Source organism: Balaenoptera ricei, chromosome 6, assembly GCF_028023285.1.
Source record: "Balaenoptera ricei isolate mBalRic1 chromosome 6, mBalRic1.hap2, whole genome shotgun sequence".
Taxonomy (NCBI): Eukaryota; Metazoa; Chordata; class Mammalia; order Artiodactyla; family Balaenopteridae; genus Balaenoptera; species Balaenoptera ricei.
Genome location: NC_082644.1, coordinates 8,508,198 through 8,523,659, shown reverse-complemented (window position 1 = coordinate 8,523,659; position 15,462 = coordinate 8,508,198). Strand labels below are relative to the sequence as shown.

At 35.6% G+C, this 15,462-nt stretch overlaps 1 protein-coding gene across 1 annotated transcript in view; it reads left to right on the top strand.

The window, feature by feature from the left end:
- Window positions 1–14,098, top strand: part of MTMR9 (myotubularin related protein 9) — a 77,091-nt gene extending 62,993 nt beyond the window's left edge. The window contains exons 9-10 of the mRNA XM_059926791.1: window positions 1,502–1,653; window positions 9,018–14,098. Of these exons, the coding sequence (XP_059782774.1) occupies window positions 1,502–1,653; window positions 9,018–9,181 (316 nt within the window). The 3' untranslated portion in view covers window positions 9,182–14,098. The remainder of the gene's footprint in view (window positions 1–1,501; window positions 1,654–9,017) is intronic.
- The last annotated feature ends 1,364 nt before the right edge of the window (window positions 14,099–15,462 follow it).

Here is a 15,462-nt window from a genome sequence, read left to right as displayed (position 1 = left end):
ATATGCTGTTGTATTTGGTTTGCTAGTAGTTTGCTGAGAATTTTTGCATCTATATTGGTAAGGGACATTGGCCTATTACAGTTTTCTTGTATCATTGTCTGGCTTTGGCATCAGGGTGATAACAGCTTCATAAAATGAGTTAGGAAATATTCTTTCCTTTTCTATTTGTTGGGGAGTTTGAGAAGGATTGGTGTTCATTTTTCTTTTATATTTGATAGAATTTACCAGTGAAACCATCTGGTCCTAGACTTTTCTTTGTGGAGAGAGTATTTGTTACTGAGTCAATTTCCTTATTTGTTATAGGTCTGTTGAGATTTTTTATTTCTTCAGTCAGTTTAGGTAATTTTTGTGTTTATAGGAATTTGTCCATTTCATCCAGATTATCTAAGTTGTTGGTGTGCAGTTGTTAATAGTATTTTCTTAAAATCTTTTTTATTTCTGTAAGGTCAGTAGTAATGTCCCATTTTCATTTTTGATTTTAGTTATTTGCATCTTCCTTTTTCTTTGTCATTCTATCCAGAGGAACAATTTTGTTGATCTTTTCAGAGAACCAACTTTTGGCCTCATTGATGTTATTCTTTAAAAAAGTTTTTTTGCCTGTCTCCTCTGTAATCTTATTTTTTCCTTCCTTCTGCAAGCATTGGCTTAGTTTGCTCTCCTTTGTCTAGTTCCTTAAGGTGTAAAGTTAGATTATTGATTTGAGATCTTTCTTTTTTAACATAGGTTCTTGCTATAAATTTCCCTCTGAGCATTACTTTCACTGGAGTTGTGTTAGCATGTTGTGTTTTTGTTCTCATTCATCTGTAAGTATTTTCTAACTTCTCTTGTGATGTCTTCTTTAAACCATTGGTTGTTTGAAATTGTGTTATATAATTCCACATATTTATGAATTTTCCAGTTTTTCTTCTGTTATCAGTTTCTAACTTCATTCCCTTGTGGTTGAAGAAGATGCTTTGTATGATCTCAGTCTTTTAAAATTTACTGAGCTTTGTTTTGTGGCCTACCACGTGGTCTGAGAATGCTTCATGTCCACTTGAGAAGAATGTGTGTTCTGCTGTTGGGTAGAGTTTTCTATATTTGTCTTACATTTTGTTCAAGTCCTACATTTCCTTATTTATCTTCTGTCTAGTTGTTGGGATGGTGAAATCCTCAACTATATTAGAGAATTGTCTGTTTCTCTGTTCCATTACGTCAGTTTTTGCTTCATATGTTTTGTGGCTCGGGTGCAACATACATATATATTTATAATTATTATATTTTCTTGGTGGATTAACTCTTTGTTGCCAGCTTTGGAAGCCTGCAAAACAGTCTTTGTTTTGATGTTGTTAACACGTAAAAATGCTGACAAATATTTTAATTTTACAACATTTTGTTCCTCTGCTACAAGTCTTGTGTTCTGCTTTCTAACATACAGAGAAAAGAAATTGTCCTATTAGAAGGAGCATTTAATAGTGGTTGTCATAAATTAATTGCTTTAATGGCAGTTTTCTTTCTTGATCAGATGTAAGTTGAAGCTACAGCAGAAAACGATGTCTCTATGGTCCTGGGTGAACCGGCCCAGTGAACTGAGTAAGTTCGCCAACCCTCTCTTTGAAGCCAACAATCTTGTCATCTGGCCTTCGGTTGCTCCACAGAGTCTTCAGCTGTGGGAGGGTAAGCCATGCATCCTTTGCAAACCTTTCATTAATATAGTCTAGGATGTTCTCTTGACTGCCTGTGGGTACATGAGTACATGGATACTGCTGTTTATATTGGATATTTTCTCAAGATAAGAAGGTACATTACTTTTTTTTTTATTGTGACAAAAACACAAAATTTACCAACTTAACCATCTTTGAGTGTGCAATTCAGTATGGTTAAGTATATCATGTTGCTGTGAAACAGGTCTCCAGAACTCTTCATCTTGTAAATCTAAAACTCTGTACCCATAAACAACTTCTCAGGGCCCCTCTCCAGCCCCAGGCAACCACCATTCTTCTTTCTGTCTCTGGATCTGACTACTCCAGGTACCTCATATAAGTGGAACCATACAGTATTTGTCCTTTTGTGACTGGCTTATTTCACTTAGCATAATTAATGTGCTCAAGGCTCATCCATGTGGTACCATGGGACAGGATCTCCTTCCTCTTTAAGGCTGAGTAATTTTCCATTGTGTGTGTGTGCGTGACGTTTTATTTATCCATCCGTCAGTGGGCACTTGAGTTGCCTCCACGTTTTGGCACATAGGCATGCAAACATCTCTGTGAGGCCCTGCTTTCCATTCTTTGGGGTATGTACCCAGAAGTGGAATTGCTGGATCATATGGTAATTCTACGTTCAGTATTTTGAGGAACAGAAATTCTGTTTTCCGTAACGACTGCATCATTTTACACCCCACCAGCAACGAACAAGGGTTCCAGTTTCTCCACATCTTCATCAATGCTTGTTATTTTCTGCTTTTTCCCCCCTTTGATAGGCCATCCTAATGGGTGTGAGGAAAAGTATATTACTTTTTGTGTAGAAAAGTGATAGGTGGTTGGGACAGGAATAAACTGGAAGCTCCTAGGAGATGGTTTCTGTTTGCTTTATTAAGTAGTCCTTAGGTAGATTCTTCTGTTGAAGGCTGTTGAAGGGGTAACGAGCTAGTCATTCTAGTCAGATTCCATGAAACGTACATAAATGCCGTCCATCAATGCAGTAAGACAGATGTCCTGTTTGTGTGGAACAGTAATCCAGGCTTAATTTTCACGTCTATTCTCCAGAACGTGTTTTACCTGCATTAATTTTTCAGATTCCTGAAGCTTATCTCCTTAAATACTAAAGCTTGTTTTTTAAAAAATAACCAAAACCTATCTAAAACATATTATCCGTTCATTAAACAAAAGACTATAAAATACCATTTAATTTCTTTTTAACCAATTTGAAGGTAGTAAGTACATTTTTATTCATCTTTATATTAGACAATATAAGGCATACACACAGGAATGATAGTTGTTTGGTAAACTGAAGTACTATAAATGTCAGTTAGTATACTGTGTTCTAATATGTTATGCTCTCAAGGGCAGTTCTTTTGTGGAAACTGCCCATTGTGTGTAAAAGGGTCTCAGGTTGCTTTGCTTCCTTGTTTTGAGCCCGAGCCTGTTTCTGTCACTTCTCCGGCTGTCAGTTCTCACGGCTTGTTCCACTTGGCATATCTGTCATTAGCTGCTTCCTCCCCCTCAGTTCATGCTTCTAATCTTATCAGTTGAGGTGTCCCCTAGTTAGAATTGTGGGAAGGTGGCCTCAGTCTCCAGGGTCTCTGAGTCTGAGCTTTAGTGCTTTGGGGATCTGGGGCTGCTCAGAACTTCTCCTTGCTTATTGAGTGTTTAGATAGTCACATATGCAGGACAGGTGATCTCTTAAATGAGAGATTACAGCTGCACTACTTGTTTAAGACTTCTGGGACAATTTACCTAAAAGCTACTGTCATGTTTAATAACTGAAACGAGAATCTAGTTAGTTGGGAGGAAAGCCAAAATTGGGAGTCCGATGGCCTAAAGGACAATTTAACTTGTTTTTACCAAACCTCATTGACAGTTTAGGGATTATGTGACTGATAGAAGAAAATTTTGTTGTTATATGAATGAGTTCCTGCTACTCCATTAAGAAAGGGGTTTCTCTGTATGTTTAGTACCTCCTCAACTTAGAACTGGAAGAAATCCTATGTTAGGTATAATATTCTCCTGGTAAGTATATGGATTGTATAATGACACTACTCTGGCCTTAAAATGTCTCTCTGCTGTTTATAATTACATTGTAGTCATCGTAGTCAACCATTAAGTGATCCCTGTATTGAAGAACAGGATTTTAAAAATAAGCTCATTTAATAGAAAAATCAACACAGGTCAGTCTTTAGTCTTTGTTTCTATCTTCTTCTTCTATCTAACATTTGGACACATTACAGAAGGACTCTCTAGGGTGCATGGCAGTTTGGTTTATGGAAAGTATTCTAATACAAAGTATTCTAATCATAAAACCTTTGTGAACTTGCCAGCTGCTGACTTGTTGCAGCCTGGAAGGTGTTTGTGCCTCCTGACTTGAGTATCTTTAAGCCGTTACTTTGGGCTGATATGTTAACGTACATCTGTGTACAGGAGAAAATGTCTTTTACTCCATAATAAAAGGATAATTATTGTTATTTGGGGAAAGAAGCAGTTGCCTACAGAATTGGAAGACTGTCTCGTAAGTAACACAGAGGGAGAGAGAGTGCTGAAGTTTAGGCTTTTAAATAACAGTTTGTGTAGTTCTGCTTTTGCTGTAACTGCCACTTTTCCAGTGAAAGTGATTTCACACATGTAGGTCTTACAGGTCTGGATAAAGTTCTGTAATTGTTTAAAGAAAGAAAGAAAGATTTGTATTGTGAAACTATAAAGTTTATCGCATTGTAAATGATCAGTTTGTATTCCTGAATATATCAGAGAACGGGATTTTGATCTATTTCATAATTTTGAGGGGTTTTTGAAGAATTAATGAGCATGTACATAGTGACTTTTTTTTTGAATTTTTGAATTTTATTTTTTTATACAGCAGGTTATTAGTTATCCATTTTATACATATTAGTGTATACATGTCAATCCCAATCTCCCAATTCATCCCACCCCCACCCCCAGGCAGCTTTCCCCCCTTGGTGTCCATACGTTTGTTCTCTACATCTGTGTCTCTATTTCTGCCCTGCAAACTGGTTCATCTGTACCATTTTTCTAGGTTCCACATATATGCGTTAATATATGATATTTGTTTTTTCTCTTTCTGACTTACTTCACTCTGTATGACAGTCTCTAGATCCATCCACGTTGTTACAAATGACCCAGTTTCGTTCCTTTTTATGGCTGAGTAACATTCCATTGTATATATGTGCCACATCTTCTTTATCCGTTCATCTGTTGATGGGCATTTAGGTTGCTTCCATGTCCTGGCTATTGTAAATAGTGTTGCAGTGAACATTGGGGTGCATGTGTCTTTTTGAATTATGGTTTTCTCAGGGTATATGCCCAGTAGTGGGATTACTGGGTCATATGGTAATTCTATTTTTAGTTTTATAAGGAACCTCCATACTGTTCTCCATAGTGGCTGTATCAATTTACATTCTCACCAACACTGCAAGAGGGTTCCCTTTTCTCCACACCCTCTCCAGCATTTGTTGTTCGTAGATTTTCTGATGATACCCATTCTGACTGGTGTGAGGTGATGTCTCATTGTAGTTTTGATTTGCATTTCTCTAATAATTAGTGATGTTGAGCAGCTTTTCATGGGCTTCTTGGCTATCTGTACATCTTCTTTAGAGAAATGTCTATTTAGGTCTTCTGCCCATTTTTTGAGTGGGTTGTTTGTTTTTTTAATATTGAGCTGCATGAGCTGTTTGTATATTTTGGAGATAAATCCTATGTCCACTGATTTGTTTGCAAATATTTTCTCCCATTCAGAGGGTTGTCTTTTCGTCTTGTTTGTAGTTTCCTTTGCTGTGCAAAAGCTTTGAAGTTTCATTAGTCCCATTTGTTTATTTTTATTTTTATTTCCATTACTCTAGGAGGTGGATCAAAAAAGGTCTTGCTGTGATTTATGTCAGAGAGTGTTCTTCCTGTGTTTTCCTCTAAGAGTTTTATAGTGTCCAGTCTTACATTTAGGTCTCTAATCCATTTTGAGTTTATTTTTGTGTATGGTGTTAGGGATTGTTCTAACTTCATTCTTTTACATGTAGGTGTCCAGTTTTCCCAGCACCACGTATTGAAGAGACTGTCTTTTCTCCATTGTATATCCTTGCCTCCTCTGTCATAGATTAGTTGACCATAGGTGCGTGGGTTTATCTCTGGGCTTTCTATCCTGTTCCATTGATCTATATTTCTGTTTTTGTGCCAGTACCATATTGTCTTGATTACTGTAGCTTTGGAGTATAGTCTGAAGTCAGGGAGTCTGATTCCTCCAGCTCCATGTTTTTCCCTCAAGACTGCTTTGGCTATTCGGGGTCTTTTGTGTCTCCATACATATTTTAAGATTTTTTGTTCTAGTTCTGTAAAAAATGCCATTGGTAATTTGATAGGGATTGCATTGAATCTGTAGAGTGCTTTGGGTAGTAGAGTCATGTTCACAATATTGATTCTTCCAATCCAAGAACATGGTATATCTCTCCATCTGTTGGTATCATCTTTAATTTCTTTCATCAGTGTCTTATAGTTTTCAGCAAACAGGTCTTTTGTCGCCCTTGGTAGGTTTATTCCTAGGTATTTTATTCTTTTTGTTGCAGTGGTAAATGGGAGTGTTTCCTTGGGAGTGTTTCCTTAATTTCTCTTTCAGGTTTTTCATCATTAGTGTATAGGAATGCAAGAGATTTCTGTGCATTAATTTTGTTATCCTGTAACTTTACCAAATTCATTGATTAGCTCTAGTTGTTTTCTGGTAGCATCTTTAGGATTCTCTATGTTTAGTATCATGTCATCTGCAAACAGTGACAGTTTCTTCTTTTCCAGTTTGTATTCCTTTTATTTCTTTTTCTTCTCTGATTGCTGTGGCTAGGACTTCCAAAACTAAGTTGAGTAATAGTGGTGAGAGTGGACATCCTTGCCTTGTTCCTGATCTTAGAGGAAATGCTTTCAGTTTTTCACCATTGAGAATGATGTTTGCTGTGGGTTTGTCATATATGGCCTTTATTATGTTGAGGTAGGTTCCCTCTATGCCCGCTTTCTGGAGAGTTTTTATCATAAATGGGTGTTGAATTTTGTCAAAAGCTTTTCCTGCATCTATTGAGATGATCATATGGTGTTTATTCTTCAATTTGTTAATATGGTGTATCACATTGATTGATTTGCGTATATTGAAGAATCCTTGCGTCCCTGGGATAAATCCCACTTGATCAGGGTGTATGATCCTTTTAATGTGTTGCTGGATTCTGTTTGCTAGTATTTTGTTGAGGATTTTCGCATCTTTATTCATCAGTGATGTTGGTCTGTAATTTTCTTTTTTTGTAGTATCTTTGTCTGGTTTTGGTATCAGGGTGATGGTGGCCTCATAGAAAATGAGTTTGGGAGTGTTCCTTCCTCTGCAATTTTTTGGAAGAGTTTGAGAAGGATGGGTGTTAGCTCTTCTCTAAATGTTTGATAGAATTCACCTGTGAAGCCATCTGGTCCTGGACTTCTGTTTGTTGGAAGATTTTTAATCACAGTTTCAATTTCATTACTTGTGATTGGTCTGTTCATATTTTCTCTTTCTTCCTGGTTCAGTCTTGGAAGGTTATACCTTTCTAAGAATTTGTCCATTTCTTCCAGTTGTCCATTTTATTGGCATAGAATCGCTTGTAGTAGTCTCTTAGGATGCTTTGTATTTCTGCAGTGTCTGTTGTAACTTCTTTTTCATTTCTAATTTTATTGATTTGTCCTCTCCCTCTTTTTCTTGATGAGTCTGGCTAATGGTTTATCAATTTTGTGTATCTTCTCAAAGAACTAGCTTTTAGTTTTATTGATCTTTGCTATTGTTTTCTTTGTTTCTATTTCATTTATTTCTGCTCTGATCTTTATGATTCCTTTCCTTCTGCTAACTTTGGGTTTTGTTTGTTCTTCTTTCTCTAGTTTCTTTAGGTGTAAGGTTAGATTGTTTATTTGAGATTTTTCTTGTTTTTTGAGGTAGGCTTGTATTGCTATAAACTTCCCTCTTAGAACTGCTTTTGCTGCCTCACAGAGGTTTTGGATTGTAGTTTTTTCGTTGTAATTTGTCTCTAGGTATGTTTTGATTTCTTCAGTGATCTCTTGGCTATTTAGTAACGTATTGTTTATCCTCCACGTGTTTGTGTTTTTTATGTTTTTTTCCCTGTAATTGATTTCTAATCTCATAGCATTGTGGTCAGAAAAGATGCTTGATATGATTTCAGTTTTCTTAAATTTACTTAGGCTTGATTTGTGACCCAAGATGTGATCTGTCCTGGAGAATGTTCCATGTGCACTTGAGAAGAAAGTGTAATCTGCTGTTTTTGTATGGAATGTCCTATAAATATCCATTAAATCTATCTGGTCTATTGTGTCATTTAAAGCTTGTGTTTCCTTATTAATTTTCTGTTTGGATGATCTGTCCATTGGTGTGAGGTGTTAAAGTCCCCCACTATTATTGTGTTACTGTCAATTTCCTCTTTTATAGCTGTTAGCAGTTGCCTTATGTATTGAGGTGCTCCTATGTTGGGTGTATATAGATTTATAATTGTTATATCTTCCTCTTGGATAGATCCCTTGATTGTTATGTAGTGTCCTTCCTTGTCTCTTGTAATATCCTTTATTTTAAAGTCTGTTTTGTCTGATATGAGTATTGCTACTCCAGCTTTCTTTTGATTTCCATTTGCATGGAATATCTTTTTCCATCCCCTCACTTTCAGTCTTTGTGTGTCCCTAGGTCTGAAGTGGGTCTCTTGTAGACAGCATATATATGGGTCTTGTTCTTGTATCCATTCAGCAAGCCCGTGTCTTTTGGTTGGAGCATTTAATCCATTCACGTTTAGGGTAATTATCGATAATTATTGATATGTATGTTCCTATTACCATTTTCTTAATTGTTATGGGTTTGTTTTTGTAGGTCCTTTTCTTCTCCTGTGTTTCCCTCTTAGAGAAGTTCCTTTAGCATTTGTTGTAGAGGTGGTTTGGTGCTGAATTCTCTTAGCTTTTGTCTGTGAAGCTTTTGATTTCTCCATTGAATCTGAATGAGATCCTTGCTGGATAGAGTAATCTTGGTTGTAGGTTCTTCCCTTTCATCACTTTCAATATATCATGCCACTCCCTTCTGGCTTGTAGAGCTTCTGCTGAGAAATCAGCTGTTAACCTTATGGGGGTTCCCTCATAGTGACTTCTTGAATACTGTATTCAATTGTACTCTTTCAATACCTCAAGATTGCTGTATATTTTAGAGTATAATAAAACACAGATGTGAATTGTGAAAAAATGAGAAGGATTATAGTGCATGGGATTATAATGCTAATCTATTGTGTGTATCTTTACCCTTCTGTTTTTCTTTCGTGCATTCAATAGGTATTTTTCTACGTTGGAACAGATCCTCCAAGTATTTGGATGAAGCATATGAAGAAATGGTTAACATCATTGAATATAACAAGGAATTACAAGCAAAAGTAAATATCCTTAGGCGGCAGTTGGCAGAACTGGAGACTGAGGATGGGATGCAGGAGAGCCCCTGAATTCCAGATCCCCTGCAGCCCTTGGAGGACCGTCCAGACTGGTATCCCATCTCTCTCTCCCTTGCCCTTCAGTTCACTTTCACACAGTAGCCTTAAACTTAAGGCTTTAGGTGTGAGAACCTTCTAATATAATGGACTCTTCAAAACTTTATGAATGGAACTTACTATAATTATTCACGTTTCATGTGGCCTGTTAGGCCTCTTCACTTTGGGAGCAGGAAGGAGGTGCTAGTCATTTTATTTTACATGAAACAAGTGACCTATTTAATGCCATTTGTGTTACACGCCATTTCACCCTAAGCTTTTCTCTGCATCCACTTTCCAAACAGTGCTCCAGACCAGTCAAGGATATGATTAATCTCTTAGGGAATATCTGTTAGTTTAAAAAAAGGCTTAGACTTTGAAGCACTCCAAATATAGAAATATTTTTCAAACCTGAAATGGTTGGTAAACCAAGAATTTTGTGTTTAACATGCCGTTTCCAATATCTTTGCCACATAAATAAGCCATTCTCTTTAAAATAGTTTTGGACTGACAGAGCTGAATTCATCCTCATTCTGATTTGTCAAGAAAGCAAAAGCTGAATATTTATTCAAGGTCAATTATTTTTACAAGGGCAACAGATATAGTCCTGATATTTACATTAAGAAGAAGTAAATTTATTGTAACAGTAGACACTAAAGTATGTACAATATAGAAATAAAGTAGGAATTTGTTACTGATAAGGTATTATTAGTGTTGAATTGGTTTTTCAGGGTTTTGACACACATGTTAAATGTGTGTCAAATGCTGGATGTAACCTTAAACCGTCATTTAGAATAGATGTTAATTTGTTATGATTAAGCTACAAATACGGTTTCCTTAAACCAGAGATGCACTGCCTTTGTCTGAAGTTCTTATTGCACTGGTTTATGTACAGATATGTGTTTGTGTTTTGTTTTATTTTTAAATATTCTAAGAGTTTACTAATACTAAGGTTAAAATTTTCTTATTGTCTTGAGCCTTTTGAAAATTTATCTTGACTCTGCTGATTTGTCCATTATATGTTAGGCAAATAATAATTTAAGTGGAGGTGAAAGTTTATGAACATGATACAGCTATGTTTTAAACTTCAGAAGCCAATTTGAAATGTTTCAATGTTACAGAAACAATGATGACTATATTTATATGCTATGCTGGTTTATGCCTGCAATTCTAAAAGTTTGTGGTTTGGTGCTTTCCTCGTACATTTTTGTTTTGTGGCACAGGTCGTTTTAACAGATACTGTCAATTCTAGTTTTCCTTTAAAAGGATAGTTGAAGGGCAATCAATACTGTTTCCATCCCATCTGTATATAACCATTTCATTGTAAAACACAACAAAACTGAACCCTGCTTTAGGGCTATGTATTGAGTTAAAATTTTAATTCTTCAAAATCGACTGTAGCAAAATCTAATGGCCACGTTCAGAAGCCTTAGAAAGTGGCAAATACTTTCTATCTCCAGTTGCCCAAGCTTTTTTTTTTCTGTTCCCTCAGACTTGTAGCAAAAGGCTAGACAGCAATCCACAGCTGGAGCTCTCTTTTGGTAAATTTGTCTGCTTTCTCCTCTAAGCCAAGCCCAGTTTTATTCGTGACCTGTTTTCTTGGCTATAGTTATGAATCTTGGGGCATTAAAGGCCTCACCTAAAGGCTAATAAGGCAAGGAGCAAAGAAGATGTACTTTCTTGCTGTAGATATCTGTGTGTTGTGTGAAATGTCTATTAATTTTTTAAAAGAGGAAACACCCTAGCATTTTATGGATCCTCAAAATTGAAGAAGGAGCCTTTTTCTCCTCAGTTAATGGACCCATAAGGAAAACCATATAGAGATTTTTTTTTTTAGTGATTCTTTAGAAGTGACTCTCACTGGTAATATTAATTGGCCATAAGGCTTCTGTGGGTGGAAACTTCGGAGGGATTTTTTATTAGGCTTGGTCATGGAGAAATTGTATGCCATCAACTTATACCTGTCTTCCTGATGAACATTTTACATGTGAGCCAGAGTACAATAATAGCATAGTGTTTCAATTTTTCTTTCTTTTATTGAGACAGCATTCATAAGCTGTTTGGACAAGTGTGTGTTTTAGTGTTAATTTATAATTAGGGACTGTCCAAACCTCAGTTCTGTTTACAGGGTGTAAAAACAAACTTTGGTATCAATGCACTTTCAAAGGGGTCATCTAATAAGGCAAATACTAAGGTTTCCCCAAACCTGAGAACTCTGTCAAAGACAAGTGCTTTCTCAATATAATTTGCAGAGGGTTTTTAGTAATACTATTAAAGTTACTCATCCCTTGGATAAAAAGAATTACAGTGGATATACTTATGAGAAGCTACTTATTAAAGGTTAAGTTTGGAGAATTGTCTTTGATAAATGTGGCTTTAAAAACTTTAATGAAGAGAATGATGGCCGAATTAGTGAGCATGCAGATTGCGCCATTACAAGCCAAAAATAAAGTGAGATATAATCAAGTTCGTGTACATTATTGTGAAGGCTGGTTTACATTTTTGGAATGAAAAAAGTAAGCCCCGGGGCTTCCCTGGTGGCACAGTGGTTGAGAATCTGCCTGCCAATGCAGGGGACACGGGTTCGAGCCCTGGTCTGGGAAGATTCCACATGCCGCAGAGCGACTAGGCCCGTGAGCCACAATTGCTGAGCCTGCGTGTCTGGAGCCTGTGCTCCGCAACAAGAGAGGCTGCGATAGTGAGAGGTCCGCGCACCGCGATGAAGAGTGGCCCCCACTTGCCGCAACTAGAGAAAGCCCTCGCACAAAGACCCAACACAGCCATAAATAAAATAAATAAATAAATAAATAATTAATTATTTTAAAAATAAGCTCCACAAAGAATATTTTAAAAATATTGCTATAGTACAGGGATCCTTAGATTTAAATTAATAATTTTTTAAAAATCAGAAGAACATAGTTTGTTGGTTATATAAAAATGCTGAAACGTTTTGGGTGGTCTAAGACTTTTCAGTAGCTGAAATTTTCCATTTTGATTTTATTAAATGGGAAGAAAACAAGCAGAAATTATAAAACCTTATAGGTTTAAGACACCTATAAATTTGTTTTATTTCTAAGAAAAATTAGGCCTTTGAAGCAAGTTTTTAAATTTGGAAGACGATAGATAGTCATTTAAGATCCGTATGGAGAATTTTAAAACTTTTCTTTGAATTCTAAAGCCTGATTTTGTAGAGGTGATATGTCACTGCTTTTCATTTTAAAGGATGAAAATTTAGTGAGATTTTATTCTTTGATTCAGTCAGTATTTATGTTAAATAAAAAAGTCAATATCATGGAAAAGATTTGACCAGTAATTGTCTCTTGAAGTGAAAAATAGGAACATTTTGCTGCATTTAAAAATAATCTGCTTAAAGATGTAACGCTTAAAGTTATCTGGTTTCAAGATTAGCTGTTTTAATTGTCAGTCTTAACTAAGTCATCAGGTTCACTTACTATCAGACCTTAACCTGAGACACAGTTTTGGTATTTACCCATATCCAGATATAATGAATTAAAACGACATGAGCCTATTAGGAGCACTCTTTATCAGAGAGGTATTTCCTGGACAAAAACTGGGCAGTATTTAGAACAGTTAGTCCCCTGGTTCTGGAAGCTTTGAAATTTATGAGAGAATGAAGTCATTCATTCAGTACCTCTGATACAGGTTTATCCTATACCTCAGGACAACACAGATTAATTATTTCTTATTCTTTAACATGGCTCAGATCTTCCCTCTCCAGAGCTGGTACAATAAGTTATTATAGGTAGTATTTTTGTGTAATTCACCATCTTAACAAAAAACAGTAAAAGACTGGTTTCTACATTAATATTTATTCTCAGATGGTATGAAATGCTAATTTTTGTTTTCTTGAATAAAACGACTTCTGCCTTCACTCAGTCCTTATCATCTAGTGTCCACAGCATTTTCTTCCTTTAAACCAAAAGCCCAGAAGAGACCTTCTGAAACTTTAGGGCTAGGTTTTAGAAAGTCTGAACTTCTAATCTGAATTCCCTTTAAAATAAACTAATGTCCTATTTTTGGACTACAGTGCAGAACTGTAGTTTCTGCTTAATTAATGAAAAATAACGGGGCTCACTGCAGACGCTGCATTGTCGTGCAAGATACTTCACGATGAGAGCTTACTGTCTTCTGGGCCATTCTGTTTATCTGTGAGTATACAGATTAAATATATTTGTGATTTGTAATAAAAACAAGTTGTGCAACACTGCCTGTGTCTGTCTGCCCAAGACATTTGCTTCACTTTTTCAAATGCATGTATTTTTGGAGAGGTGGATTATTCTACACAAATACACCCTGAGTTTTGCTTTTTAGAATCCTTATAGATCTATTATCATCTACACTGAAAGTGCTGTACTTGCACAACTTAGTTATTTTAAAAAATAAATTAAAAAAAAAGTATGTATTTCTTCAGTAGCCATGTATTTGAATTGTGACTCTTGATATATTTGAATGTGACTCTTGGATTTAAGTGCACTATTATTCATGTCTTACACAATAAAACTGCACTGTATAGCAAATGTGTCTGTAATGTATGCTTTGCTAAAACCTCAGTGCTGTAATGTACAGGTTTCTGTATGATGAACCTGTCAGCATATAGGGGAAATCCTGAACTTCTGTTAAGTCTGCATAACATTTTAATATTATTTGTAATGTTCCCTTAAGTGGTAAGTTCACTTATGTCCTAAGACTGGAATCATTTATCTTGAGTTGGCTGCTCTGTCAAGCTTGGTTTACTGAATCAAGAAACAAACGTGTCGAACATGGTACTGTTCTCTTAGTGTATAAGATTTATGTGTCATGTTCTCCCTCTGCCTCAGAGGACTGTTGCACAGATGCTAGTGTTAAATATCTATAGACAATGGTAATAAACTTTGAATACATTCAAATGCAGTAAATTAAATCTACAGGCTGACTTTTTCAAATATTTGTGAAGGCTTTGGCAGTGTCTTGATTAAAATTGCTATATATATATTTGGACCTTATATTTTGAAAAAATTCAGATCTGCAAAAAAGTTGCAAAATAGTACAGTGATATTCCTTAAATATTCAATCTAGGTGAACAGTATAACATTTTTTCACATTTGCTTTAACACCCTTGAGTGTATGTATGATTGCTATTATTTTGCTGAAACATTTGAGGGTAAGCTGTAGACATCATGACCTTTCCACCTAAACACTTTCCACCTATATCTCCCAAGAATTAGGAGTATATATTACACATACTATTTATTCAGTATGTATTGATATGAATAAATCAATGAAGGAAAAGGCAAAGCTCTTCCTTCGGGTAGAATGCCAACTATGAAATGTAGAAAGAATGATGACATTAGAAAATCACTGTTTAGTCACTAGTAATAACTGATCTAGGGAATCATTGTCAGTGGATGCTAAAACTAGCAGGTGAAAGTTTGTGAGCAAAAGCATATAGTCTCAAAGTATCTTTCCATAAAATACTTACCAGTTATAAAGAGGAAAACAGTAACTTTACAGTGAAGGAACCTGGTAGATACCACCTAATCCAAACATAATTAACGTCACTAGTAATGGAATAAATCAACATCATGTGCCTTCTGATAGGATCCACTGAGAACACAGCATCACTTTTATGGCATTTTTTGCAAAAAACAAAAAGCACAACCTGAATCTAATTATGAGGAAGCATCAGGCAACCTTTAAATTAAGGGACATTCTACCAAACAAGTCTGTATTCTTGTAAATTATGGAGCTTATAGAGGAAAAGGAAAGACTGAAAACGTATTTGTAAGTTTAAAATTATTTTTAAAAAATTTAAAAGCACAAAGTGAACAGAAAATAGACAGTATTTATGCAAAGCTATAAAATTAAAATGAGGATAAAAATATTTCAGCTGATGAAAATTATCCCCCAATAAATGAAACATTAAGCAAAATAAAACTAACACACATTCCAAAAGGAATAAATACCTTTAAACAAAATTTCTGTATATGATATGGAAAAAAACCTCAAATGAGAAAGCAGGAAACTCACAACAGAAATAACCAAAAATGAAACAGGAAGGTAGAAAACAAGAGTTAAATGAACTCAGGAAAGAATTTGAGGAATAAAGACAGAGTCATCTTGAAGGTGAAATTACTCAAGGGAGAATAGGTTCAACTGAAGATTTATTTAAAAACGTTGAAGAAAAGCATGAAAGGCCAAGAGTGAAAATAAAAATAGTAAGCAAAAAGGATGAGAGAGAAAGCGATGGACATAGAGGA